At 45.7% G+C, this 27,798-nt stretch overlaps 1 protein-coding gene across 3 annotated transcripts in view; it reads left to right on the top strand.

Annotated features, from left to right (window-relative positions):
• gpm6ab (glycoprotein M6Ab) overlaps positions 1 to 27,798 on the top strand; it is a 51,859-nt gene that overhangs the window by 2,763 nt on the left and 21,298 nt on the right. Inside the window, exon 1 of one of the 3 annotated variants that reach the window (XM_076989503.1) lies at positions 17,959 to 18,473. The exons of 1 other annotated variant lie outside the window; for it this stretch is intronic. In XM_076989503.1, coding sequence (XP_076845618.1) covers positions 18,437 to 18,473 — 37 coding nt within the window. In that variant the 5' untranslated portion in view covers positions 17,959 to 18,436. Of the gene's footprint in view, positions 1 to 17,958; positions 18,474 to 27,798 lie in introns of those variants that run through there. One more of the 3 variants, XM_076989501.1, reaches the window with a different exon arrangement.

The following is a 27,798-nucleotide window of genomic DNA, read 5'->3' as shown; positions in this document are numbered from 1 at the left end:
GGCTGTTGGCTAGGAGATTATGTGCAGAACTTGAACTGGGGTTATAGGGTACTCTGGCTGTCTTTACACAGGCTTCCTTTTCTAATGTCTGGCTGGTAAGAGTGCTTGTGTCCGTCTGTCTGTCTCTGTGTGTGTCTGTATCTGTGTTTCTGTCTCGGTCTGTCTGTATGTGTGTGTGTGTATCCATGTCTGTGTCTGATGATGACAGAAAGTCATTGGTAAAAATGGGAAGAGAGGTGGCACTGCCTTCTGCTGTTTCCAGAACATCCGCTGCTTAGATGACTGCTCACTGTGTGTGTGTGTTTGTGTGAGTCTGTGTGTATGTCTGTGTGTGTGTGTGTGTGAGAGAGAGAGAGAGAGTATTAGTGATAACTGTTCCCACTTTTGCTACTGTTAAACCCACACATTTTTCTTTACAGTATTTCATGCAGAAATCTATTGTGAACTTGTTTGATAGAAATAACAAGGGAAAAAGACAAAAAAACCTGAGGAGGGCAGAGTGGGTGAAGCTGGGGCCCGGGGGGGGTGGGGGGGAGGGGGGGTGAGGCTGGGGCCCGGGGGGAGGGGGGGTGAGGGGGGGAGAGGCTGGGGCCCGGGGGGAGGGGGGGAGAGGCTGGGGACCAGAGTTGCGCACCCCAACATCAGAAGGCCTTTCCTTGAAGCCGTCCGGACTGCTGGGCTCCAGCTATGGGCTGAGCGGAGTGGTCGTCTGTTGGCTGTGTGGTTTGTGCGGCATTAGTGCTGTGGGGATGCATGGAATACGCATCAGTACCAGAGAGGCCGGAGAAGTCTGCTGTCTGCCAGTGGAAACATCAGCTGCATGGATTACATCCCCCCCGCCAACTTCCTGTATGGCATGACAAGGCTGAAATCTCAATAACAGGCGGCCTCTGCCCAAAGCTCTCCCTGCTCCAGGCCGCCTGGTGGGCCGCTTGTTTTCCTTCCTGTGTTATCGTCCGTTTGCCTTGACATCGCCTCTGACACGTTTTTCCGTCACACTACCGTTGGTGGATTTTGGGCTGAAAGCGAACCTGCTGCTGACCAAGATGCCCACACCCTACCCTGGGCCTGCGGGTGGACACTTCCCCAGGCCCATGTGACCCTCCTTTTCACCCCCACACAGCCAGTGATGGAGGATGTAGCCCTGCCCGAGGAATAGTGAGTGTAAGACCAACCATCCCTCAGAAAACACACAAAACTGTATGGAGTTCCATAAAGCAGCAGTTAGGGTTCGGACAAAACACTGCATACGTAAACACTTAGAAGAGGGCTACACTTCAAAAGCCCATCATAAATATTTAGAGCTTGATTCCTCCCCTGTGTTTATAGTTTAATACACTCAAGTGCCATTTACTGAAAGCTTTATATAAGCCTTAAAGCTTTGCTTATTGCAGACTGTTGATCGCTGTAAGGTTCGTTTCCAGAGTAGTTATCATGGATATAAACTTCATGAAATGTTAGCAGTATTAACACAGGCTTTGGTAATGCCCTGATCTGTGATACTGATGTTGATGTGTTTGTGAAGGATTCATGGACAACGATGAGTGTTTAATTTACACACATGAAGCCTGTGAGGTTTAGCACTGATGTTGTTACACTGGGGAGTTCACTGTGAAGAAGAAGAGTTTGTTTTAGCTCCTCGTGTTGGATGCTAAACTGCATTTGCTGTCCTGGTCACAGGATTTGTGTCCCTGGTCTGATGTCTGCTGTCTGTCTGACATCTACACTCCAGTGTAAACCAGGCTGAAAAGCATCTTATCTAATTATGGAGACTTCTAAATAAAAAAGCAAGGCCCAACAGTTGGGGTGTGTGCATGTGTATGTATGTATGTGTGCGTGCTTGCATGTGTGAGCATGTGTGTGTGATATAGATATGAAGTATGCTTAACATTGTTTATCGTGATCTTCAGTACAAAGGAAGCGATCTCTCGATACCTCCTCACCAACAACATCTGATCTGATCTCATTGTTTAGGAACAGTTGGGTCCTCTGTGTACTTGATCTCAGGAAGTCAAGGTCAAACAGAGGAAAGACCATTAAAGTGTAACTAATGTTTATCTCGGCTCTTCCCCAAACCCAAGTGTGCTGTGGCACCTGGAACCACTGTGCATTGTGCAAACACATCAGAGCACTGGAGTCTTCTTCGAGCCGGACCCTTAGTGTCCGCCCTGCTAGGTCTCCATAAAGACTTTACGCAGCAGTAAAACACAGTCTGTGGTCTTGTTTATAGTGCATATTCTCCCACTGGTCCATTTTCAGATTCTTTGATTCATGTAAGGTGGTGCAATAATGTTAATGCAGTTCACAGAGTCACAATGAAATGATGCATCAAGAAAGAAAACATACATTAGAACAGTAAAGCATTTTATATCCGAGGACGTTCGCGGTAATATTAATGAGGAGGCTGAAATGCAGCTAAAACATGTCACGTTTCTGTCTGTTTGTACGTTGCTGGCTGTGGTTCCTGGTGTTTTATGAAATCAAATGTTTGCCCATTGGAAGGGTGAACTGGGCATAATCTCCATAAGAATTTCTACACAGTGATGTAACTACCTTAGTCTCAGTGTGTGACTGTACAGTGGCTACTGTAGTTACTGCTAATGTCAACACAACAGTGTCTACTGTTGAACTCAAGGTCATGGTTAGACTGAAAGCTTAATTAGAACAGAAACTCTGACATCATTTTGAAAGGGACTGCATGGAAGAGCTGCTCTGAGATTTACCTTCAGTTTCCAAAACAGGGTGGCGTTGGGGTTTACATTGGGGCAGGGTTTGGGGTTTACACTGGAGCAGGGTTTGGGGTTTACACTGGAGCAGGGTTTGGGGTTTACACTGGAGCAGGGTTTGGGGTTTACACTGGAGCAGGGTTTGGGGTTTACACTGGAGCAGGGTTTGGGGTTTACATTGGGGCAGGGTTTGGGGTTTACACTGGAGCAGGGTTTAGGGTTTACACTGGAGGAGGGTTTGGGGTTTACACTGGAGCAGGGTTTGCAGTAGAGTGGAGTTAGTGTTGGTTTGGGCCAGGGATAAGTGTGTCTAAACTTTTAGTTTGATTAGAAAACAGTTTTGTCAGATGAAGGAGTAATCCTCAAGGACCAATATGAAGACACAATTCTTTCTATGAAAACAAGTTCTCAATGTGAGAAATAGGCCTGTTTTATATGTGCTTGTACGCCATGCTCCTGTGGTGTTTAGGACATGGTGTATGGAGTTTCCCTGTGTTGTAGAAATGAAGAACGAGATGGAGATGGCTGCATTATGTCTTCTTTAGGTCATTTTTATTTTGGTCTGTTCCCATGACTGCAAGTCGCATGTGTGTGTGTGTGTGTGTGTGTGAATGTGCGCATTCACCAGGTTTAAGGCACACACTGCCTACCGTACCTACTGTAAAGGTAACTCACACCAGCACTAGATCAAAGACTTCTGTGACCCTTGATCTGCTGAGGAGTTGGGGCCAGTTTATGAGCTAGCTGGAGGGTTTGCATACAGGTTCTGGTGTGCTGAAACGATGTGAACGATGCTGCGTTTGATTGGACGAGACAAGGTCAGGGCTGCAGTTAACTGCCCTGAGCAAAAGTTCAAAATGTTTCAAACTAATGAGCAGATAAAGAAGAAGATTAAGGTGTGTGTGTGTGTGTGTGTGTGTGTGTGTGTGTGTGTGTGTGTGTGTGTGTGTGTGTGTGTGTGTGTGTGTGTGTGTGTGTGTGTGTGTGTGTGTGTGTGTGTGTGTGTTCTCGAGCAACTGCGTGCATGTATACGTGAGGGCATGTGTGTGGACTCTGTGTAGATCGCTGCAGCGTGATGGTGGCCCCACACCAGCTGTATGACATGATTTATGACCGTGTGGTGATGCAGGGCTTCATTACAGCGTGTGCTGCACCAACACTGAACTGTGTCAGATTGATTGTGTGTCATTAATGCAGGTGGCAGAGGAAGCGACTGGCAACATTTGCAGTGGCATAGTAATATTCACACCGTCTCTGGGGACCACACATAGACACCACCTGCCCCCCACCCTCCACCCTCACCTCTGTTCCTCCCTCCACCTCTGTTCTTCCCTCCATCCCTCACCTCTGTTCCTCCCTCCATCCCACACCTCTGTTCCTCCCTCCACTGCTCACCTCCACCCTCACTTTTGTTCCATCCTCCACCCCTCATCTCTGTTCCTCCCTCCATCCCACACCTCTGTTCCTCCCTCCACTGCTCACCTCCACCCTCACTTTTGTTCCATCCTCCACCCTCACCTCTGTTCCTCCCTCCACCCCACACCTCTGTTCCTCCCTCCATCCCACACCTCTGTTCCATCCTCCACCCCTCACCTCTGTTCCTCCCTCCACCTCTGTTCCTCCCTCCACCCCACACCTCTGTTCCTCCCTCCATCCCACACCTCTGTTCCTCCCTCCACCCCACACCTCTGTTCCTCCCTCCACCTCTGTTCCTCCCTCCATCCCACACCTCTGTTCCTCCCTCCACCTCTGTTCCTCCCTCCACCCCACACCTCTGTTCCTCCCTCCACCTCTGTTCCTCCCTCCACCCCACACCTCTGTTCCTGCCTCCACCTCTGTTCCTCCCTCCATCCCACACCTCTGTTCCTCCCTCCACCTCTGTTCCTCCCTCCATCCCACACCTCTGCTTTTATCTCTCCTCTTCATGCTGTTTTGGGTTTCTTCCATTCAGAGCATTTCATCTAGACACATAATCACACACACACACACACACACACACACACACACACACACACACACACACACAGGCTCCAACACACAGGCCTGCTGTAGGGAGGAGCACTACTGTTCTCTCCCACATATCTCTCTGTTAGAAAACACAGCTCTGTAGAGCTCTGTGTTGCCATGGTGACAGGCCAACATTGGGGCAGGCAGGGATAAGATGTAGCGTGTGTGTGTGTGTGTGTGTGTGTGTGTGTGTGTTGTATAACACTTTTATTTGTGATCTTCTGTATGTCTATCTGTTGCATTTCCAAGCAATACCAAATATGTGTACCTCGAAGATGACCATCTGCCAGGAGTTCAAAAACGTCTGCATGCATTTCCGTAGGGTACCATGTACAGGACATTGTCAAAGCATTCCACTCTCCTCAACTCTCTCACTCACTCACACTCTCTCTCTCTCTCTCTCTCTGTCTCTCTCTCTCTCTCTCACACACATCTTTTTTCAGTGAAATGGTGTGTCTTCGTTATGACATTAGACAACAGAGCAAAAAAAGCACCCTAGCCCAAAGACTATAAATAAACAGTGTTCAGATGCTCTACTTTCTGCGTCCTGTGTTCTCAGAGAGAATGTCTGGCCTGTAGTTGTGTAGTAACATGTCGGCCCCCTTCATGGTTGTCCTTAGCTACAACATTTAGGGTTTGCCCCAGTCCTAACCATAACTTAGGGGACAGGTATGACACTTTTTATGACAAAGTGGCCAACCAGTTACATTAAGCACTTAATCCACTACAAGAGATTACATAATCCAGGTCTGGGTTTAAATTGGACGTCCAGATTTTAATTCCACTGATCTAAGCCATTTGATCTTCTGGAAGCTCCTGGTGTAGCAGCAGGACAAGATGAGCTTGGTAGAAATGATCCTCAGAAGTCATTTGAATGGAACGGGGCCATTTAACCAAAGAGCCTCTTGAATGAAGAGTACCTCCACACTCTCCAGCACCTGCACATGCTCCAAACGCTCCAGTACTTTAACATGCTCCACATGCTCCAGAACCTCCACAGACTTCACAATCTCAACCTCCACATGCTCTAGTACTTTCACACAATTCACATCCTCCACCTCCACACGCTCCAGCACCTCCACACGCTCCACACCTTCCAGCACCTCCACATGCTCCAAGCACTCCAGCACAATCAATCAATCAAAATGCAACTTTACAAGTGTCTGAGTCCAAGCCCCCAGTGCGCAAGCCAAGGGTGACTTTAACGAGGAAAAACGCCCTAAGAGCATAAGGAAGAAACCTTGAGAGGATCCAAGACTCAGAGGGGGAACCCATCCTCCTCTGGCCGACGCCGGTCACCATGACGACAATTCAAAAAGAGAGAAAAAAGGAAAAGATGTGAGGGATAAATAAAGTCCATCTTATAAATATATAACAGGAGTTTTTATGTAATTCCTGTTCAGTCCCAAATGTCTTGATGGTTGGTAATGTTATACATGAGTTCTTTATGTAATTCCTGTTCAGTTCTAAACGTCTTGATGGTTGGTAATGTTAGTTATAGCAGAGGAAAATTCAGGGTGGTGAGAGGGCCCAGTGTAGTGGGTTTATCCTTCATCCACACTGGTTAGTCAGGCAGTGGGTTGATACTCCATCATATTTGGTTAGGCAGGTGGTGGCTAGTTTTATCTTCTCCTCATCTCTGTGTTCCTCGAGTAGGCTGTCAGCCATGTGGAGAAGATAAAACTAGGGCTGCGAATCTTTGGGAATCCCACGATTCGATTCAGAATCAATTCTTGGGGTCACGATTCGATTTTTTCCCGATTCTTTCAGATCCCAACGATTCGATTCAAAAACGATTATTTTCCGATTCAAAAACGATTCTCAATTCAAAACGAGCTACTTCGGTCTCCTGGCATGAAAGCTGAGTACATTTATAAAGATATTATAATTGTAACGGTTTTATCAACATATTGCAATAATGTAAACACACAAAGGTAAATCCAAGACATGTCTGTTTGAGGCTGACACTCAGAACACTACATTAAACTAATAAAACTGTAGTAAAGTAAATAAAATTGGTAGGCTTAGGCTAGCTGCCAGAACTGGCCACTACTCAAAAGTTTTATTATACAAAAATACTGCTCTTTCTGTAAAAACAACAAATTGCTTCATACAAGAATTAGGCTGAGGCTAGCTGCCTATTTCTGAGAACATGCCACCAGAAACAAAATTACACGTTTTTCCTTAACAAATCACAAAAATAAAAAAAATATATGATGCTATGATAAGTGCTTCCAAAAATAAAAGTGCTGTTACATTAATAAAATGGGTAGGCTTACGTTAGCTGCCATAACTTCCACTTCACAGATGTATATATAATATATATATACCCAGAGCTGAAGTGGCTAATCGGGAGATTTGGGAGGATTCCCGATGGGCCGGCTCATGTCAATCTCTAGTTTGGGCTGATTGGGGGGGGGGGGGGGGGGGCTGGATTTGGCCATGAAACTCCCGGGCTGAAAAAGGGGCCCACTCCGGCCCTGTATATACCGTATTTTCTAAAAGCCGCATATATCTACTGAACTGAACACATTTAACTGAACTGATCAGTTTCTGAACGGTGCCTGTAGCATTTCATGTGCAAGAGTTTTGGCTTGTGTGTTGTGGTGAATTCCGACTCCCCTCGTTTATCCGCATTAAGACGCTACAGATTATATTGATTTACGTTTCTATGCATAAATAAGAGCTAGACTTTAATTATCCATCACAGCAAACGGCATCTATGCCCAAAGACACAGTGGCTCAAGGGTGTTAATTATTTTAAATAAAATACACATTGACTATACTGAAGTTCACCTCTGACCACGACTTCGCAGTATTACAGCAGTATTATATCTAAATATCTAGTTAGGACAAAACTAGAGTACTCAATGAACTAAGTTATTTTTTATTTTAACTTTATTTTACCAGGAGTTATAATCATTGTAACTCCTGAATATCATCTGTAGCGTCTTTATGCGTGTGCAAACGATCAAGCCCATTCTAACCTGGGCCAGGTTGACGGTAAAATCTAAAGTGTTTCCAAATGGTTGCTTTCAAAGACCGCGGAGCCATTTGGACTTCATACTTTAGCGGCGCAACAACAAATACCGTACACTACACAATCCGCTGTAGCTTTACTAGCATGCCTGCACATAGTCAAAGCCGTTTCCTTGTTTTGCCTAGCACTATGGTGGCTGAGAAGGCACACACACACCTGAAAAGAATCGATTAAAAAAAAATGAGAATCGATTCTGAATCGTTAGAAACGCGATTCGAGCTCGAATCGATTTTTTTCCTGCACCCCTAGATAAAACAGGGAAAATTAGCTCTGTATAAGGACATATACAGGACAGATGAAATTATAAACATTTTTGGAGTGTGCCAGCAACTCTGACATTAAATTTAATTATTACAGCCTAGCTGAAAAGGCAGAACCAGAAGGTAACATAGACTTGGGAGCATCCTGAGACATTGGCATCCATCCACTGCACTGTCAACAAACTTGAGTGACCACGTGCAGTGACAGGATCACAGCACCCGCGCCCCAGTCTACCATAAAACCCTTCACCCATGAACCCCTGGATCTGTACTTTTATCTAAGGGGGCGTATTAGTTATCAAACGCTAAACTGAATAAGTAGGTTATCAACCTAGACTTAAAGATTGAGACTGTCAGAGTCCCAGATGCATTCTGGAAGGTTATTCCATAGATGGGGGGGCTTAAAAGAAAAGGCTCTTCCCCCTGCTGTTACCTTATTAATTGTTGGAAGTAATAAGAGGCCAGCACCTTGTGATCTTAGTGGACGTGGGGGTTCATAATAGGAAATAAGTTCCTGGAGGTAATCAGGAGCAAGCCCATGCAGTGCTTTATAAGTCAATAGAAGAATTTTAAAATCATTACGGAATTTAACTGGGAGCCAATGCTGGGCTGATAGGACTGGTCTGATATGATCGAATTTTCTAGTTCTAGGCAGAACTCTGGCTGCGGCATTTTGAACTATTTGAAGTTTATTTAGATTCCTATTTGAGCATCCTGACAGTAATGAGTTGCAGTAGTCTAATCTGGAGCTAACAAAGGCGTGCACCCATTTTTCTGCATCATGCTGTTATAATGCATTTCATAACTTGGCAATGTTGTGGAGATGTAGAAAAGCTGTCCTAGTAGTATTATCTATGTATTTATCAAATGATGGGTCAGAGTCGAGTATGAGCTGAGATTTTTGGCTACTGTGCCAGGTGTAATGGGGTAGTCTGCGAGTTTAAGCATTAGATCTGGTATTTTCTATCTTGTGGCCTTTGGGCCCAGAAGGAGAACTTCTGTTTTGTCCTCATTAAGTTGGAGGAAGTTTAGAGACATCCAGCATTTAACATCTCTTATGCAGGTCTAAATTTTTCCAAAACTGTGTTTGTCATCAGGTTTGGCTATATAAAGGATATATAAAGTGTAATCTGCATAGCAGTGAAAGTTGACACCATGTTTGTTTATAACTATGCCCAATGGTAGCATATATAATGTAAATAATAGTGGTCCTAAGATGGAGCCTTGCGGGACCCCATATTTCACTTTTGTACGTTTGGATGGAATATTATTGAGCTCTACAAACTGATAGCGATTAGTTAGATAAGACTCCCTCCAGCACCCTCCACACCCTCCAGCACCTCCAGCACCTCAACACACTCCACACTCTCCAGTACCTCCACACTCTCCAGTACCTCCACACCCTCCAGCACCTCCACACGCTCCAGCACCTCCACCTCCACACACTCTAGTACCTCCACACACTCCAGCACCTCCACATGCTCCAAATGCTCCAGTACTTCAACATGCTCCACATCCCCCAGAACCTCCACACACTCCAGCACCTCCACACAGTTTTCATGCTCCAGCACCTCCACACAATCCACATCCTCCACCTCCGCACGCTCTAGTGCCTCCACACAATCCACCTCCACATGCTCCAGCACCTCCACACACTTCACATGCTTCAGCTTCTTCATATACTCCACACACTCCAGCATCTCCACATGCTCCAAACGCCCAACAGGCAGGTTGTTGTGAATGTGTGCTGTGTGGATTTGCTTTAGAACAGTTGGCCTTCTGCCAGCACGTTACTTCATGGTGCCATTGTCCTCATTTGAGGATGTTTATCTCGTTTCCTTTCAACATGCATGTTATTGTATGTTTTCCTACATGGCAAACAATGAGACAATCTGAACAAAATATAAAAACTGAATAACATCTAAATCCATATATCTTCTTAGAGGGAATGTACTATAATGGAGATTAGAGCAGCAGTTTCAAAGTCTCATAATTGGTATAACTATTCAATTATGGAAATAATCCTCACTGTGTAATATCTAATAATACTGTGATATGAGCTCAATTACGGCAGCGAAAATCCAGTGTGAAGCATTAGCACGTCTCCTCTCATCCTGTACATGGGTAGTGCAGTATCTGTCTCACACCCCCTTGTTCATTGGTCCATAGTAACAACATTATCTATAGATCTATTCACCCTTTTGGGTCAGATGGGTTGCTCCAACTCTGCTGTAGACTGGGATGATAGACGTGAAGGTGTCTGACGATGGAGAACACAAAAAAAGGAAAAAAAATATTTCATCCATTTTTCCTGAGAGTCATTTTAGACATTAAGGGAAACCTCAGTGCATGCAGCACCAGATGGGAATAGCAATGAGGAGAGAGACAGCGAGGGAAAGAGAGAGAGGGAGAGAGACTGAGAGAGGGAGAGAGAGAGAGGGAGAGAGACGTATGCAGAGAAAGAGATGAAGAGGGAGTCAGAGGTAGAGAACGGTGGGGGGGGGAGAGATTGGAATAAACTGGAAAATAGAGAAAAGCAGATAGGAGAAATAGTATGTAGGAAAATAATCAGTAAAAGACACACGCGCACACTTAGGAAAAGGCGAACCGACCGTATGCTAATAAAGATACGGTGGAGCATTCTAATATGGAACCCTGAACCAGCCAACGTTTCATGTGCAGCTGGAGGGTTTTAACTGTGTCGGGGTTTTAGCCATGACACTAGCGAATGCAAACTGTGCCATTAGGTATTTGTCCATTACTGGCTCTGAAGTTTGGCATTGTGTTTGTAAGTGGCTTTCGGTTTCACACGAACTTCATCTCTTAGGCCATCGAGCTCCGTTATGATCTGAGAGAGTGGTGGCGTCCATCATTTTCCGGTTATCCATTTCCCCCTCTGTCAATACTAACACGGTGGAGGACACTTGATGGTTTGCGTTTGAATACATCCAACAGCAAGTGCTCAAAAGAAACAAATGTCCAAGTCGATTCATCATCGCAGTGTTGAAAGTGTAATGGCCTCCTGCCTCAGGCCTGCAGTGCCTCAGCAGTGGAATGCCTCAAGTCAGTCAGTTGAGCTGACAGTTGCCTTTAAGTGGGCTTGTGGTGGATGTGGCCTGATGGAGGCTTTTGACAGCATGGAGGGGAAACTGAATGACCGCTAGCAGTCTCCCATGGCAACCACTAAAGGACCGACCAGAATTCGGGCTGTTTTTTCAAACGAGACATGTGTCTCGTCTCCCCTCAGAGCTCTCTGCATGGAGATATTATGAAAGAGTGCTGTGGGACATGAAGACACTACTTCCTCACACCAATTCTGGAAAATTCTTCAATCAAATTCAGAATTTGGGGGACATATTAATTAAAGACTCTGCCCTCTTAGGCACCTTTGTGGGAGGGGCTAGAAAATCCCAGTTACAGGATCATAGAGGTTGAGCAAGAGTATGTTTAACAATTGCCTCACTAAGATAAGAAGGGGGAAGAGTATAGATGCATCTATGGAGCAATAAAAGGGTTTGAAGACCAACTGTGGATGATGTGTGTAGTGGAGAGATGCTGTGATGTGATCTCTTATTGTAGTACGTGTGAGGATTCTGCCACGTTTTGTTGTCACCGCAGACTCTTAAAGGAATTCTTAAAGGACAGATAAGAGAGCACAGCAGTAATGTAGCCTAGATATAATAAACACACACGTGCGTTGCTCAGTGTTAACACCAGACAAAAAAGAATGATTTCAAAAGAAACAGAAACGGTGAGGTAACATGCACCTGCCATCAGCAAGAGTTCTCCTGTGCTGTCCACACTCACCCTGCGTCAACATCTCTCACTGTAATTAGTCTACACTTCTCTCATAATTGATTGCGGCGAGATCAGATTCAATTTGTGTCATTAATTCAGAGGAATGGTCCGGTCCAGACAGTGAACCGTTTGGTGTTGCATGTGTGTGAAATTAGAGCATTTTGTGTGTGTATTTTTCTGAAGTTAAAAGCAAAAACCTTCTTCTAGGACATGTAGCCTCCTAATCGAGCTCCAACCTGCAGACCCAGCTCTCTCTCATGCAGAAGGTCAGCTCTTCACCAAGCATTTCGGAGGTCTTGTTCCAGCCTGGAGGATAATCCCAGAGGAAAGGCCTTGTTAACAGTACAGTACTGAGCTTAACAAGGTCCCAAACTCCACCATGCATTTGGTAAAAAGATGAATAAATGAAACAAATAACTATAGAATAAATTATACAAATTCTCTAGATTAGTTATTGATCTGCAGGAAAAAAACAAGAGTGGAGTTGGTACGAGAGACGCTGTTGGGGTTTAACAGCACTATATGGTACTAGCTCAGCTGCCTGAAGCCCACCAAAGCTGCACATACAGTCGTAGTGTTGTGCCCATGAGTTTTCTCACTGTCAAGGAAGAAATCGTGCACCTTACATGGTGTGTCACGGTGTGCACCCTGTGCCACGCTGCTGTGCAGAGAGCTCGGTGATGTCTGATTAATCATCCTCTCTCTGCAGCCGCATGGCAGACAATAGCTGAGAGCTCTTTACCAGTGCCATAGAGAGGAGTGGGAAACACACACACACACACACACACACACACAGTCAAATGCAAACTTATGTCCACATAGACTCAGATACACACATATACACATTGAATGAATTGCACCTGTACACACACACACACACACACACACAGCTAGCACTATTCAGACTTTGCATGTGCTGTATTCTGCTTTCTGCTGCTTGCTGCAGCAGATTTTTTTTTTCCGTTTCTATGACTCCCTGGTGGAGATGTAGAGATGTGATGCTTAGGGATGCCAGTGAAGTGCAGCACATCATCTGAAAGGGTCTGTGGGGAACGCTAATGCTGCCTGTGTTATAAAACACACACACACACACACACACACACACACACACTCACGCAGACTCTGTGGGCAGCCACAGTGAACCTCTGCCTACTGACTGCTCCATCCTGAGCTAGGTTCTTGGGTTCTCAGCCAGACCATGTTGTGTTTCCTCCCACTGTCCCCTCCTCAGTCTCTACACCTCGTTGACCTTCTATACCAGCGACACTTAGCTGGTGAGTTTAGCTGCTCCTCTTCCTCTTACTGGGGCAATTTCTGAACACTCATCTGATGTATATGATATACTCAGTAACTCAGTGAGTGGAACCAAAATTACTTTTTTGACCAATATTTTACTTCAAAAATAAATTATAAATGTATTGGTTCTAGCTAAACTTTTTTAGAATTAATTTACCAGCATTTTACTGATATTCCTTTGTGATATTTCAGAAACTTTTGAGCTTGTTACGACTGTTTTCCCACTGTGGAACGCTGTGTGTTATTCCGTCTAACACAATTGCAACCAGACCCCCTTGTCATGCAAAGCAAAGCAATTGACGATTAAGAAAAGACAAAAAAAACCCCAAAAACCAAACAAAATCAGTGCACTTCTGAGGGAGCTGTCGAGTGTGTGAATGAACGTCACTGTGTGTGGTGATGCCCTGAGACAGGAACTGCTGAGATCATGCGTGACTTACATGCTTAAGTCAGGCAGTCAGTTTGGACCCTGAAGCAAACGAGCATGGACCAGACATCATCATCATTACTGACATTAGGAAGAGCCTCAGTTATTTTAGGTCAAATGCCCACTGTCTGTGTGGTCATAAAACAGCAGTTAGATCTTACGACTCCAATGCAGGAACATTTATAATGATATTATATGATGAGTGATATGCACACCGAATGGCCACTCTGTTATTGACTCCTGCCCTTTCAGGACTGGAGCTACTCTGTATGAACATTAGACACGTGAGCCTGCACATGTGAGTGCAGCATGCAGTCAGATGATGATCAGCTGCAGTGTGATCAGACCACATCAGAATGGGAAAATCGGGTGGTGGGAGCAACTTTTGAAAGAGGTAAGGTTGATGGTGCTAGTCCAGCCAGGACGAGGATCTCAAGAGCTGCCGACCTCATTAGGTTTTTCTCGTGCGTCTGTGTTGGGAGTTGAGAATGGTGCAGACAAACATCCAGTGGGGGTTGGGGGGTTGTGGGGGGGGGGGGGGGGGGACCACACTGAGCAGACCACGCTGGTGCTTTAGAGTCCAAAACACGGGTCTAAACGGATCCGAACACGCAAACACATCATTCCTCAGCACGCATGGGCTGCAGCAGGAGATGACCAGTTCAAGTGCCGTTGCTGTTTAAGGGGAACGGAAAGACAAGGCTCCAGTGGTCAAGAGAGTATGAGTACTGGATCACTGAGCAGTGGAGAAACGACCCGAGTTCCTGAGTTCTATAGCTCCTTGCTCATGGGAGGGGTAGAATTTGGGGCAGCATGAATCAACGAGCCTTTCCTGTCAGGTGTCAAAAGTTCAGGCTGGTGGAAGGAGGAGTTACGGTGTGGGGAAGTTTTTCTTGCCACACCCTGGCCCTCTGAAACCTGTGGATGGATGTTTGGACAGGGGCTCACCTAAGTGTTGTGGCAGCCCAAGGTCATCTCTTCATGGCAGGTGTTTACCCTGTAGCAGGACACTTGCAGCAGGACAGTGCACCATAACACAAGGCTCGTATAGTCATGGAAAGGTTCCAGAAACATGTGAGCTAGTTTTACTTGTTTTCCTGGCCTTCACAGTTCACGGGCCTTAATCCCACAGATCATCTCTGGGACAGGGTAGAACAGTCTGTTCAAAACATGTCGGTACCTCTTATTTGTGGCAACTTCAAGAAGCTATCCTGGCTAAGATTCCTGCAGAATAATATCCACCCAGTGGAATCTATGCCACGACAAATTGCTGACGTTTTGAAGGCCAAAAAAGGTTAAACTCTTAAATGGGTGTATATTAAAACCATGTATGTAATGATTGTCTGAATAAACAAATTGATGGTTTGTAGGTTGTTATTATTATCATAATGAAATTAAATGTGATTTTTTTTAATAGCCAATGAAAAAGAAATTGTACTGAGTTTTAAAAAGTGGGATTCACTCACACTCACCCACACACAAATGCATCTCTTTGATATTCAGCTCTAGTTACAGTTTGGACAATAGTTCTGTTGGACAACAGAGAGTAGTGGGTAATCTTTTTACACTGCACACAAATGCAGCACATATTCTACACTCTAACACTGGGTGCTAACGTTCGACTGGCTGTGCTACAGTTCTGTAGTAGAGCTATGTATTAAATCCATTAAAAGGACTGTGGAGCGTGGTTTATTAAGCTGTCAGGTGGGTTGTAAATTTAGATTTCTGTCTGTGTGTGTGTAGGTGTGTAAGTGTGTGTGTGTGTGTGTGTGTGTGGGTGTATATACTTGTGTGTGGGTTTCTGTATATATGTATGGGTGGGGAGGTTTTGACATCTGCCACCATGCGCCTGCATGAGTCATCCATCTAAATGTCAGCCAGTTAGCCAATCATAGGTCAGAGTCAGCCACAGAAGGCAGAGTCAGCCAATCAGAGGACACAATCAGCCATCAGAGGGCAGAGTCGGCCAATCTGAGGGTAGCTGTCAGGTAGGGGGCAGGATGGCATTGATGTGGTGGATTGAGGAAAAGAAAGGGAAAAAAGAAAGGGGGAGAGAGCAAGCCGTGTGTGTGTGTGTGTGTGTGTGTGTGTTTGTCTGTGTGTATGCGTGTGCGCATGTGTGATGAGGACCAGTAAATATGGAATAATGAGCATGCCTGTGTCTGATTTGTAACCCTGGGGACAAGCACTCTTGAGAAAACACATGTCTACTCACACACACACACACACACACACACACCCACATATACCTACATAATGCACAAACACCCACACACACAGTACCTACCCTGATGAAAAACGCACGTACAAATATAATTACAAATGAACACTGATAAACATAAGTAAACACACACACACACACACAAAACAGACATCACTATGCAGAGGAATGTATTAACTGTTAAGAAGGTTAACAGCTCAGCTCAGAATTTGATTTGCTCATTATTTACAAATTAGAGGAGGTATTTGATGCACATTTTTGGTCTGAAAATCTGATGGCTTCAGCGCCCCCTATTGTATGAGAATAAGTGGGAATGAAGGTTTTATGACTTTTCTTGTGGTCACAGCAAAGAAGAAAATAAATATTGCTGTCATTTTTAGTTTTGCTCCCACTGTTTCTGAACGGGACATAGGTCAGGACTCTCACAGGACTCTCGCAGGAATCTGTACTCACTGCTGCCATTGGAAATGAGCTAACAGGACGAATTGGGTACCACATCTCCACACATCCTCAGCAGGGCTGAGTTGAACCAGCCATGTTCTGAACTGCAGTCTCAGGTCTCTTCTGGCCTGAAGATTGAAAAACCCATTATAACCCCTGCACTGCTAATGGAACTCCGCTGTCAGCCAATCATTTCATCAGGGGGCGGGGCTGAGCTTTGTCCCGCCATCTCGCAGCTGGCTCTTGTTGCTAGGCTCTCAGCCCTCTTGCCGGCATAGCGACTGAGGCGCTGGAGTAACCGTAACCGTTGCTCAGTTCTCCGGTTGCTAGCGGTGTGAGAATGACACAGAGGCTGCTGGCAGCTTCCTCCAGCCCCGCGTCTCTGGATCTCCATGGTCTCACGGTCTGATATGATTTCCTCATGGCCGACCTTCATAACGTGGGTGGATGCCGAGTTTCCACACCATCACTTAACATTCACAGCCCGTAGTTTTTGCCTTGATAGGCCATGTCTTAAATCTGGTATACATGTACCTGAAAACCCACAGTCATGTTTCTTAACACAGTTCAGCTTGACACTAGCTCCACGCCGTCACCAGCTCATGGGTTAAATATCATTCACAGGTGGGTTGATCATTAGCAGTGATTAAACAGAATGAGAGTTTGTCTAATGTCACTGATGTTGTCCTGCTACATCACACGCGTCGTCCCCTGGTGTACAGATGTGATCGATGAGAGTTCAACAGAGTGATGAGGTCATATTTCTCTAGCTGTGCTGTGTTTACCATTAATCCCAAACTCGATCGGTATGTATTCAGGTAATAAAGAAGGAAATAAATGGCTGTGGTAGATGAGCTACATTTCAGGCCGGCTGTGATTCAGCTCTTGGATCTTAGCTGAGCGTGGACACGGTCTGGCCAGAAGAATCCTGTTCTGTGGGGACCAAAGTCTGGACCCAGCTGGAGGAGCTCCAAGCGCATCAGCCCCTGCTGGTAATGAGGACTCGGTATGGTTTATCCTCAGTGGGACAAGTGAGACCCACTGGAGAACAGCACATGCAGTATTGCCAAGTACAACCAAGTCCAGCTGATAAAAAGTGTTATAAAATATCGCAATACGAGTGTGAACTGAAGTTTTCGTTCAGGCCAATGGAGTGAAGTGTCGCGTCCAGGAAGTGTGTATCGCGTCCAGGAAGGGCTTTTCTGCTCGACCGGGCTCCTGCATTAACGACATCTTCCCGCTGGACTGCTCCGTGCATTTGTGGCACCCTGGCAAAGCCAGCCTGGAGTGACAAGCAATGATACTTCATGCCACCTGAAATAAGATGGTGTTACCCAAGAACACGCCCACACTAACCACTCTGCTGGAAGAAGCTCTCCTCTCCTCTCCTCTTCTCAGGCTAACGCCGAGCGAGGGGGCCTTAACACTGCGTGGGCAGGGAGAAGGGGGAGGGGTTCAGGGCAGGAAGGGAGGGGCTTGCGGGGCAGGTCGTGTGCTTGTTTCTAGGATACACCCCTCCATCTGTTCCTAAGTGCGCTGCTATACTGCTGTACTGTGTGGAGCATTGTGCTTCAACACAGCACTCCTCTTCTGCCTGTTCCACAACACCTGCCCCTCCAGTCCCCTCAGTGTTTGTACCCCCCTCCCCTCTTTTCTGTCTCTCTCTCCCTCCGTTTCTGTGAAGTGAGTGATTACTGAGCTCTCCTGCTGGGAAGCCTCAGGCTGGTGGGGAGGCGGGCTGTGTGTGTGTTGTGTGTGCATGCGTGCATGCATGTGTTTGTGTGTGTGTGTGAGAGAGTCCCAGGCACACGCCCTCTGGTTGCAGCAGTGGCTAGCTTATGAGAGAGCAGGCTGGGGAGAGCTTTTCACGGATGAGCAGTTCAGTGTACCCCAGTGTCCGCTGTGAGAGAGAACGTGAGGGAAAACGTGAGAGTGAGAGAGAGAGTGAGCTACAGAACAGCAGTGTGCGGATGAAGCGCAGCTGAGAGGAATCTTCTCCAGGTTAACACTGACGTCCAGAGAGCGCACACGCACACACACACACACACACACACGCAATCACACACCCTCGCATGCACGCATAGAAAAACCAGCACATCGCACTCGCACACACATACACACGCACGCGTGCGCACAGGGCGGACGGTCTGAGGGTTGAGAGCATCTTGCGGAAGCCTTTGTTAAAGTGTGTCCAGCACAGAAGCGGCGGCTCGACCCAGCATGGAGGAGAACATGGACGAGGGACAGACCCAGAAAGGTACCGCGGCGCTGGTTCCTCCCTTCGTCTCTGTATCGTAGGTTCTGCTTAAAGTTTAATCCTGTAGTGCAGATCATCTCATCTCAGCGCGACAAGGAGCTCCTTTACAAACAGGATAAAAAAAAATCCACCAGGATCAGAGTAAAGCGTGTAAATGCATTTGTGCTGTGACTCTTAGTTTGCCTGAAGCAGTGTGTGTGTGTGTGTGTGTGTGTGTGTGTGTGTGTGTGTGTGTGTGTGGGGATGCTGCAGGCGGGGGTACTGGTGTCAGGCTGGTCATGTTGAGAACAGCCGCTTGGGCTGCACTGTGGGACTAATAGCTGCACAGTAGACGCTCGATGGCTATCGTCTTTGTTAGCGTCCACATTTGTACCCAGCTTTACAGTTACCAGGAGGGTTCAGGAGGGACCGTAGGGGAGTAGTTCCCCCCCCCCCCCCCCCCCCCCCCCCTCATTTTCCTGTCATTTTGCACTGCTTGTCAACACACTGCAGTTCTATTGAAGCAGTTCAGTCTAGATTATATCAGTGCATCTGTCTGCTGGACTTCACCCCTCATGCCATTGTTTGTTTTATGTGAGATTGCTGTTTATATTGTTTTAAAGCCCCTGTGTGTCTGTGTGTGTGTTTGTATCTTGGAGGTGCTTGATTGTGTGGGAAAGGGTTCTGTTGATGTTGCAATGGGGAAGAAAAATCTAAATTTTCTTCATTGTGGTGAGATGGACGTGCACACATTTGGATAAAGAACATAATGTGCAACAATGAACTGCAAGTGTCGAATGAGGGCGGGGGTGTGTGTGTGTGTGTGTGTGTGTGTGTGTGTGTGTGTGTGTGTGTGTGTGTGTGTGTGTGAGAGAGAGATTAAAGGGAGTTGCTATGCTGTAGATGTGTGACATCATGAAAATGGAGTTTCTGAACACCCCCCTCTATTCTTTAAGGATCTTCCTTGCTTGCCTTCTGTGACCCACTTCTGAGAGAGAGAGAGAGACCAAGAGAAAGAGAGAAGACGGAGAGATAGGGAGAGGAGGAGCTGGAGATAGGGAGAGGGAGAGAGATAATGTTTTTGTATCCTAAACTGAATCCGTCTTTATTGGTCAGCTCAGCAATGGAAACAAACAGTAAGTTTATATACACCCCGTGTGCAAGGAGGTTGTGCTGCTAAACAGTTTAATCTATTCATGCATGCAGCCTCATCCATTCATCCACGCAGCCTCATCCATTTATTCACACAGCTTCATCCATTCATTCATACGGCCTCATCCATTCATTCACACAGCCTCATCCATTCATTCACACAGCCTCATCCATTCATTCACGCAGCCTCATCCATTCATTCACACACCCATTCATTCATTCAAACAGCTTCATTCATTCATTCATTCACACACCTTCGTTCATTCATTCACACTGCCCTGTCTGGATGCAGTGGCGTGGGCAGTGTGTTTGCAGGTGATATAGAACAGATAGACTACTGCATTCCTGTGCTTTGAGGGCGAGACTCCTATGGAGAAGGTTCAGTTGGCAGCCCAGCTTACATGAGGACAGTCTAGACAGTCTTGGTCTCTACCAGTGTAGGAACAGGAAGTGGGGGTGAGTGTGGGTGCATGCTGGAGACATATTGGTTCTTGGAGATAATGTTTGCCCAATAAGATGGACATCACACTTTTTTTTCTTTATTCACTTCTCTGTATCTCTCATTCTCTCGTTGTCTCTTTCTCTTTTTCTCTCCACTCTTTCTCTCTTCCTCCCACTCTCTTCATCTCCTTTTATCCTGTGTCTCTCTCTCTTGGAGAGTTTGAGTACTGGAGCGTGTTTGTGAGTATTGACTACATCAATAATGCACTTGGCCGAGCCAAATGCAGTCGAATGCAAGCGTGTGAGAAATGACAGTGTAAATGTCTGTGGGGAGAGAAGACTGGTGCACAGTTACTGTACCCACAGAGACACAGCGCAGACACACAGAGACACAGTGCAGACACACAGAGACACAGTGCAGACACACAGAGACACAGTGCAGACACACAGAGACACAGCGCAGACACACAGAGACACAGCGCAGACACACAGAGACACAGCGCAGACACACAGAGACACAGCGCAGACACACAGAGACACAGCGCAGACACACAGAGACACAGCGCAGACACACAGGGACACAGCGCAGGCGCAGACCAACAGGGACACAGTGCAGCGCCACAGGGACACAGCGCAGCGCCACAGGGACACAGCGCAGACACACAGGGACACAGCGCAGACACACAGGGACACAGCGCAGACACACAGGGACACAGCGCAGACACACAGGGACACAGCGCAGACACACAGGGACACAGCGCAGACACACAGGGACACAGCGCACACCCGCAGTGACACAGCGCACACCCGCAGGGACACAGCGCACACCCGCAGGGACACAGCGCACACCCGCAGGGACACAGCGCACACCCGCAGGGACACAGCGCACACCCGCAGGGACACAGCGCCACACCCGCAGGGACACAGCACAGCCCCATGGAGACACAGCACAGGTCTTAAGAGATACGGCATAGACTCAGAGAGATATAGCACACATCTCTGAGACCTCAGAGATACAGCACAGCAATACACAGAATATACAGGATGGTGGAGGAAGATGGAAATAGAGAGAGAGAGTGACAGAGAGGTAGAGAAGAAGAAGAAAAGGAAAAAATATTTTACTTCTGTAAAAGGTCTGTATGTTGATAGTAAAGTAATAGCTCTGATGTATGAGATTACCCTGAAAATAACACACACTTACACACACTTACACCCTTACACACACATACACACACTTAGACTTAGACACACACAGACGCATGTCTGTATGTGTGCGTGTGTGATGTGTGTGTGATTTACGTCAAGATAGAAGTAGTAAGTCATCAGTCATCAGGCAGGAATGCCCCAGCTGCCCAGTCATTACCCCAAAACAATGATTACATTTACCTGCAGGCTGATAATGCCTTGATAATGTGATCACTAAAGATGTTCTCAATAGGTGGGCAGTCTGGCACATGGTCCATTAAATTGAAGAATAACTACTGTGTTAACACATGTGCACTTGTATCTGATTTACATTCATAATCTGAACTTTTAGGTCGGTCCTCATTTGCATCATAACGAATGTTTACAATGATTGTGTGCATTGAACTTTACAAAGAAGGTGCAAAATAGTTAGCAAGATGGATGGCTGTAAAGCTCGCCATAGTAAACTCTTCAGACAGGTATCTGATCTGATTGATTTATTTGATTTATTGATTTATTTATTGAACACTTTACATGGACTATCAAGTAAATTAAAATATGTTGTACAATGTCTCAGCACATCACAAGCTTGTTGCATCACAAGCTTGTTGCATCGCAAGCACGTTACATAATTGCAAACATATTACATCACATGCGTGTTGCATCACAAGCACGTTACATTGTTACAAGCGCATTACATCACAAGCATGTTGCCTCACAATCGCGCCAACTGAAAATCTTAGTAACGCAAGGCTACTCGTCTCACTGACTAAGCACATGTGCAGCACATCAACATTTATGTATACTGGTGCCCTCTTTCTGTAATTATGGATCTTGTTACTGGTGTGCATGTAAAACAAGATTTTCATCAGATTACTGAGTATTGTGTACATATAAACTGCTTAATCTATCATTGGAATGAATTCAGTCAGATTGTGGAAACAAAAGACACAAAGACAGTTACTCTGCTGAGTGTATGTTTGGACACAGTTACTCTGCTGAGTGTATGTTTGGACAAACACAGTTACTCTGCTGAGTGTATATTTGGACACAGTTACTCTGCTGAGTGTATGTTTGGACAAACACAGTTACTCTGCTGAGTGTATGTTTGGACAATCACAGTTACTCTGCTGAGTGTATATTTGGACACAGTTACTCTGCTGAGTGTATGTTTGGACAAACACAGTTACTCTTCTGAGTGTATGTTTTGCCTTTGCTACTGCTGAATGTGTGTTCACCACTACTGTCTCTAGGGGCGTTTAGCGGGCCTCTTTCAACAGCCTCCAGTTCTTGATTTGATAACATTGATTGTCCATATGCGAACAACAAATGGGCCATTCAGGGACCATCATGGGCTAAATTGGTGACCACAGTCCTGTCCTGAAGTGCACAGTTGTGATCTAAAGAGCTGGCCGGAAGATGAGTCTCCATCTCCTGGTCATTGATTCAGGATGATAGATCACTGCGTGCACCAGAATTAATACCCAGACAGTTCTCATTTGCTCATCAGTCATTCGCTCTGAGCTGCGCTCTCACTGGACGTAGACTCAGGTGGGAGTGGCCTGATCAATCCCTCTCTCCTTGATTCATTGATTTCATACATGCACAATGAAATTTACAGGCTGTTGTTGCTTTGTTGGTGTAACTATACAAAAAGTAATTAGATAAGTGTCACGGAGCAGTTTAACTGTCATTACATAAGTGATGGAACAGTATTACTGGAGTTAATCTCCTAAAGAAATGATAGCTGTTGACTGTTGAATCTTGAGTTTCGATGTTGTTTTATTGCTGTCTTAGCACACAGTTATCCAGGCCTGACAAGCAGTCCATCCAGTCCAGGGTTTAGTTTTGTCCCAGCTGACTCAGGACTTTGCTATGTCTTCACAAGAACCAGCCTAAGAACCTGTGGTATGGAGCATGTCCACACCTTTGTCTGTTGTCCAGATACTTGAGCTGAGTCAGCACAGAAAAGTAAAAAATGAAAAAAATAAATGTTGCAGTTTATCTACATGGACTTTCTGAGTCCTGAAAATAAAAGTGTGATGTTTTCAGAGGGCAGGCCATGGCCACCTAGGGTAGAGGTACAGAACCCAAACTGTTGGCATGCCCAAGGCAGAAGTTCAGACATAGAATTATTAATGCTACCAAAGGTTTGCACTGACAAGTATAGGTTGTACAGGCCACACCAATAACACTACCATTCCCTCGATAAACTACTTTTCTTTAAATAACACTACTATTCCCTTGATAACACTACCATTCCCTGTGAACTTTGGGGGATTGACGATTTTGGAAAGAAAACAAGATTGAAATACTGAAATGTCAATCTCCAAAATGGAGAAATGTCGCCAGCCTGAACTTGCAAATGAACCCATCTTTCATTTACAGGAAAAACAGCTTAAATGCTGTCAAATGTTCTCTGAATGTTTCCTTGAACAGAGTAATACTGCTGCAGTGATGTATTACCGTGATGTGTGATTGTGTTTGCCTTGGTCCCATACACATTTTCTTCATACTGAGAATCAGAATTAAAATATGTATTCAAATTAATGCACAAGCAACATGTTCAGCTAAACAACTAAACTGTGTTTAAAAAGCGCTATACAAATATATTTGATTTGATTTGATTTGTTTATTAAGTAAGTGTTGGTCCATTGAGAGTAGAAGGTTGGAGAGCTGACCTTCGATATCTGCTCTGATGATTAGGTTAGGCTGCTTATAAAAATGTGAACTCTTTTATTAAGTGCAGTCAAAGCATTTATTTTCACATGTGAGGTATTCCTTTTGCCCATGGTTTCACAAAGCAGTCCTGTCGTACTCTTGACGTTATGTGCTAATAACTCAATGTACTTAAAATTGAATAGTTTTTTTCATTAATGAACATCAGTAATGAAAAAAAATATACACATGGAAATACAAAAAGGAAAGAAAACTAATCATGCAGCTGTTACCTTGTTGTCCAGTGAGGAAACCGTACAGGTTTGGTGAGGGAGAGAAACCGTACAGTTTTGGTGAATGAGAGAAACCGTACAGGTTTGGTTAAGCAGAGAAACCGTACAGGTTTGGTGAATGAGAGAAACCGTACAGGTGTGGTGAAGGAGAGAAACGTATGAGAAATGTTAGCCGTTTCCTTCATGTGCGTTGACTTTCTGAGCTCATGATCTCTGTGCCATGGAGCGGTTGAAGGCGACATTGCCATGGCAACAGAGTCTGTCTGGCTTATCCTGAGCTCTACACGATGGACACGGGACATGCAAATCGAGAAAATGTTTTTGCTCAACTTGGGCACAGATTAGTGCCTGCAAGTGTTTACTCCAATTTAAGACATTATGTTAAAATGATATTAAGTGAAAACACACTCCAGTTCTTTAGATGTTCAGTCACACACAGGAGCGAATGAAGAATAATAAAGGACACTAAGATCTGCCATCATGACCCCAGGAGCAGCTTAACTCCTAGTGTCCTGTCTTTACTGGACTCTCAGGTGGCCATGCTTGGGCTCATTTTAACTATTGCCATTGCATTGTTTAAAAATGGGCCCACTAAGGTGTAGTGCAATAAAGAACTGTACAAAACAATGTACTCACTCCATGATAGTGCTTAGGTTTGGTTAGCGGTGATGTTAGGAGTGGACCTGTCCCATAATGCCACAGGAGACCATACAGACATCAGCAACTTCAGCTGTCTTTGCATCTCGAGCAGACAGACTCTGTCTAGACGCTGCATTGCTGTCTGAGCTTCATGGCTTCATGACATCGTTCTGAGTTCTCCACAGAGATCTTATCCAGCTTTTTCATGAGTTTTGATTGACAGCGTGTATGTGTATGTGGATAGAGCTTCAAAGAGCTGCTGTTGACATTAATATAAGCACTCTCACAACAATGCAAGCACCCAATTTACTCTGTCATACACGCACACACACGCACACACACAACCTCCAGTTCGAGATGCTTTTCAGACACAAATGACATTCTGAAGTTGCTGCCAAATGTGACCCGATAAATAGTAAATAGGCCTCTGTGGTGTGTGTGTGTGGGTGGGTGGGTGGGGGTGGGTGTGTGTGTGTTTTGTGTACGAGTCAGGATGTGATGAGGAGTGTGAGGTCTGTCATCTGTGTGCAGTCAGAGATGACGGGTGACTGTGTGTGTTTGTACTGAACTGAGATTGGAGGGGGGAACTGGGTGACCGGCCAGTATTACTGCCTTGACAGAGGTGGTACATGCCATCAGAATTGTGCTGGGACCCCAGAGCGATTACGGGTGCCGAGAGACCCGCGTGCACCTGTGAAATACGATGACAGTTATGGAGATCGCAGTGGCCCGGTGGAGCACCACTCCTGCCTATACTGGGGAGTGGAAGAACCACACAGCCTTCTGGGAAAATATTAGTAAAGAAGTGTAACACATATTCAACATAGACTGACCAACATCACTGCTCACACTTGTTATTGTGTTTTCATAGTGATTGTAGATTTAGGGACAGATGGATGTCTTCTTAGTGAGGGACCTGGGTGCCATAGGGCTGATTGCCTAGCTCAAGAGGCATAGCCACACATGTAAAACCACAGACACACTCCAAGCCCCTCCCCCCACCTAGTGCAGGAGACCACAGGCACACTCTAAGCCCCTCCCCTTCCCAGTGCAGGAGACCACATACACACTCCAAGGCCCCTCCCCCTCCTAGTGCAGGAGACCACAGACACACTCTGAACCCCTCCCCTTCCAACTGCGAGAGACCACAGACACACTCCAAGCCCCTCCCCCTCCTAGTGTAGGAGACGGACACACTCTAAGCTCCGCCCCTTCCCTCTGCACTCCCCACCCTCCTCACGCTCTCTCTGCAGGAGAGCCCTTGGGATGGTGGGATGGTCGTTATGATCAAGAGCATATTAATTCATACTAGATACAGTCAGTGTACAGCCAGGAGGCGGGAGCTCTTTTATATGCAGTGTGTGATATCAATCCCCTACTTCAAGTTGTGCTAGCATTATGCAAACACGCTACTAAGTATTAACACAGATAATAAGCCAGGGATGTGTTTGGATGCTTATCCGCAATGCTAAAGCGATGTGTTTGGAATGAGAGTGTGAGATGGGATGAGGGTCCCTGTTTCTGATGTCCTGTTGTATGCTAATTCAGCAGGGATATGAGCTTTGTTTCCTCTCATTGTCTACCCCTCCACCAATGCTGATAGCATGTGCACACACACACACACACACAACACACACACACACACACACACACACAAAGACATTCATCTCTGTCTGCACTGGGTAGCTCAGCCAGGGTTTATCTGATTACCTCAGACCCTCTGGGAGAGTGGGACGGAACAGGGTACACACACACACACACACACACACACACACACACACACACACACACACACACACACACACACACACAGGTTTGCACACACATACACACTAACGTACACGCACACACAATGTGCATTTTCAATTATTTGGGGAATATATCCTTCCCCTCAAAGTGGCATAAGATTTAGGAGATAATGAGAGGACGACCAGCGTTATAGAGCTGCTGTTGTGTGGTTTAATAAGGCTGCTGCTACACGTGTGTTATATCTGCACATGTGTGTGTAATATCTGCACTCTTAGGTTCATGTTTTATTTACACTGTTATGTGAGTTTTATATCTACACTTTTAGGTGTGTGTTGAAACTGCTGTCAGGTGTTTTATGTCTGCACTGCTAGGTGTGTGTGTGTGTGTGTTATAACTGTGGTGTTATGTGTTTTCTATCATTGTTGTCTTCCTCAGTATATCGTAAGTTGGTGTGTCCATGGTCAAACGTCTTGATGTAATCAGTCTAATAGAGTGGGTGATCTGACTCTTCTCTGCCTCCGCAGACATTTGTGGCTTTGAATGTGGAAGGTTTCCTAACCAAGCAAGTCTTGTTCTGCCCCTCCCCCAAATGACCTGCGCCCCCCCCCCCCCCCCCCCCCCCCCCCCCAAATTCCACCATGTCCTCCTGCTGTTAGCACCGAGTGACCAAGGCCAGAATGTCCCACTTATCAGGTCTCTTTTTCGAATAAGACACTTGCAATGGCGCACCTCACAGCCAATCACAGTCTGTGATTAGTTTTCACAGGCAGATACCATGTACCAGCATATCAAACACAGACACTTGGCATTGACATGTCAAAGTCAATTTCAATACAATGATGTTAAAACAGGCCTGGTGAGACTTGGAAATCCTTTAATAGACTGTACTGTGTGTTTACTCGAGTTCCATTACTAGTGTGTGTGTGTGTGTGTGTGTGTGTGTGTGTGTGTGTGTGTGTGTGTGTTGCATTAAGCACATTGCAGTGGGGCAGCTGCTCTACAGATTAAAACTTGACTGACATAAATAAAGCACTGAAATGATGTTTCTGCATCTCTCTCTCTCCTTCCCTCTCTTTCTCCCTCTCTAACTGATAGTGGCTTGAACTTGTGTGTGTGTGTGTGTGTGTGTGTGTGTGTGTGTGTGTGTGTGTGTGAGTGTGTGTGTGTGGGTGAGTGAGTTTTAAAGAGTGGCCTCTTTAAAATACATATATTAAAGTTTTATGTTCTTA

The sequence above is a fragment of the Brachyhypopomus gauderio genome, unplaced genomic scaffold (genome assembly GCF_052324685.1).
Source record: "Brachyhypopomus gauderio isolate BG-103 unplaced genomic scaffold, BGAUD_0.2 sc68, whole genome shotgun sequence".
Lineage (NCBI taxonomy): Eukaryota > Metazoa > Chordata > Actinopteri > Gymnotiformes > Hypopomidae > Brachyhypopomus > Brachyhypopomus gauderio.
Note: the sequence above shows the minus strand (reverse complement) of the source record. Positions and strands in the feature narration are given on the sequence as shown.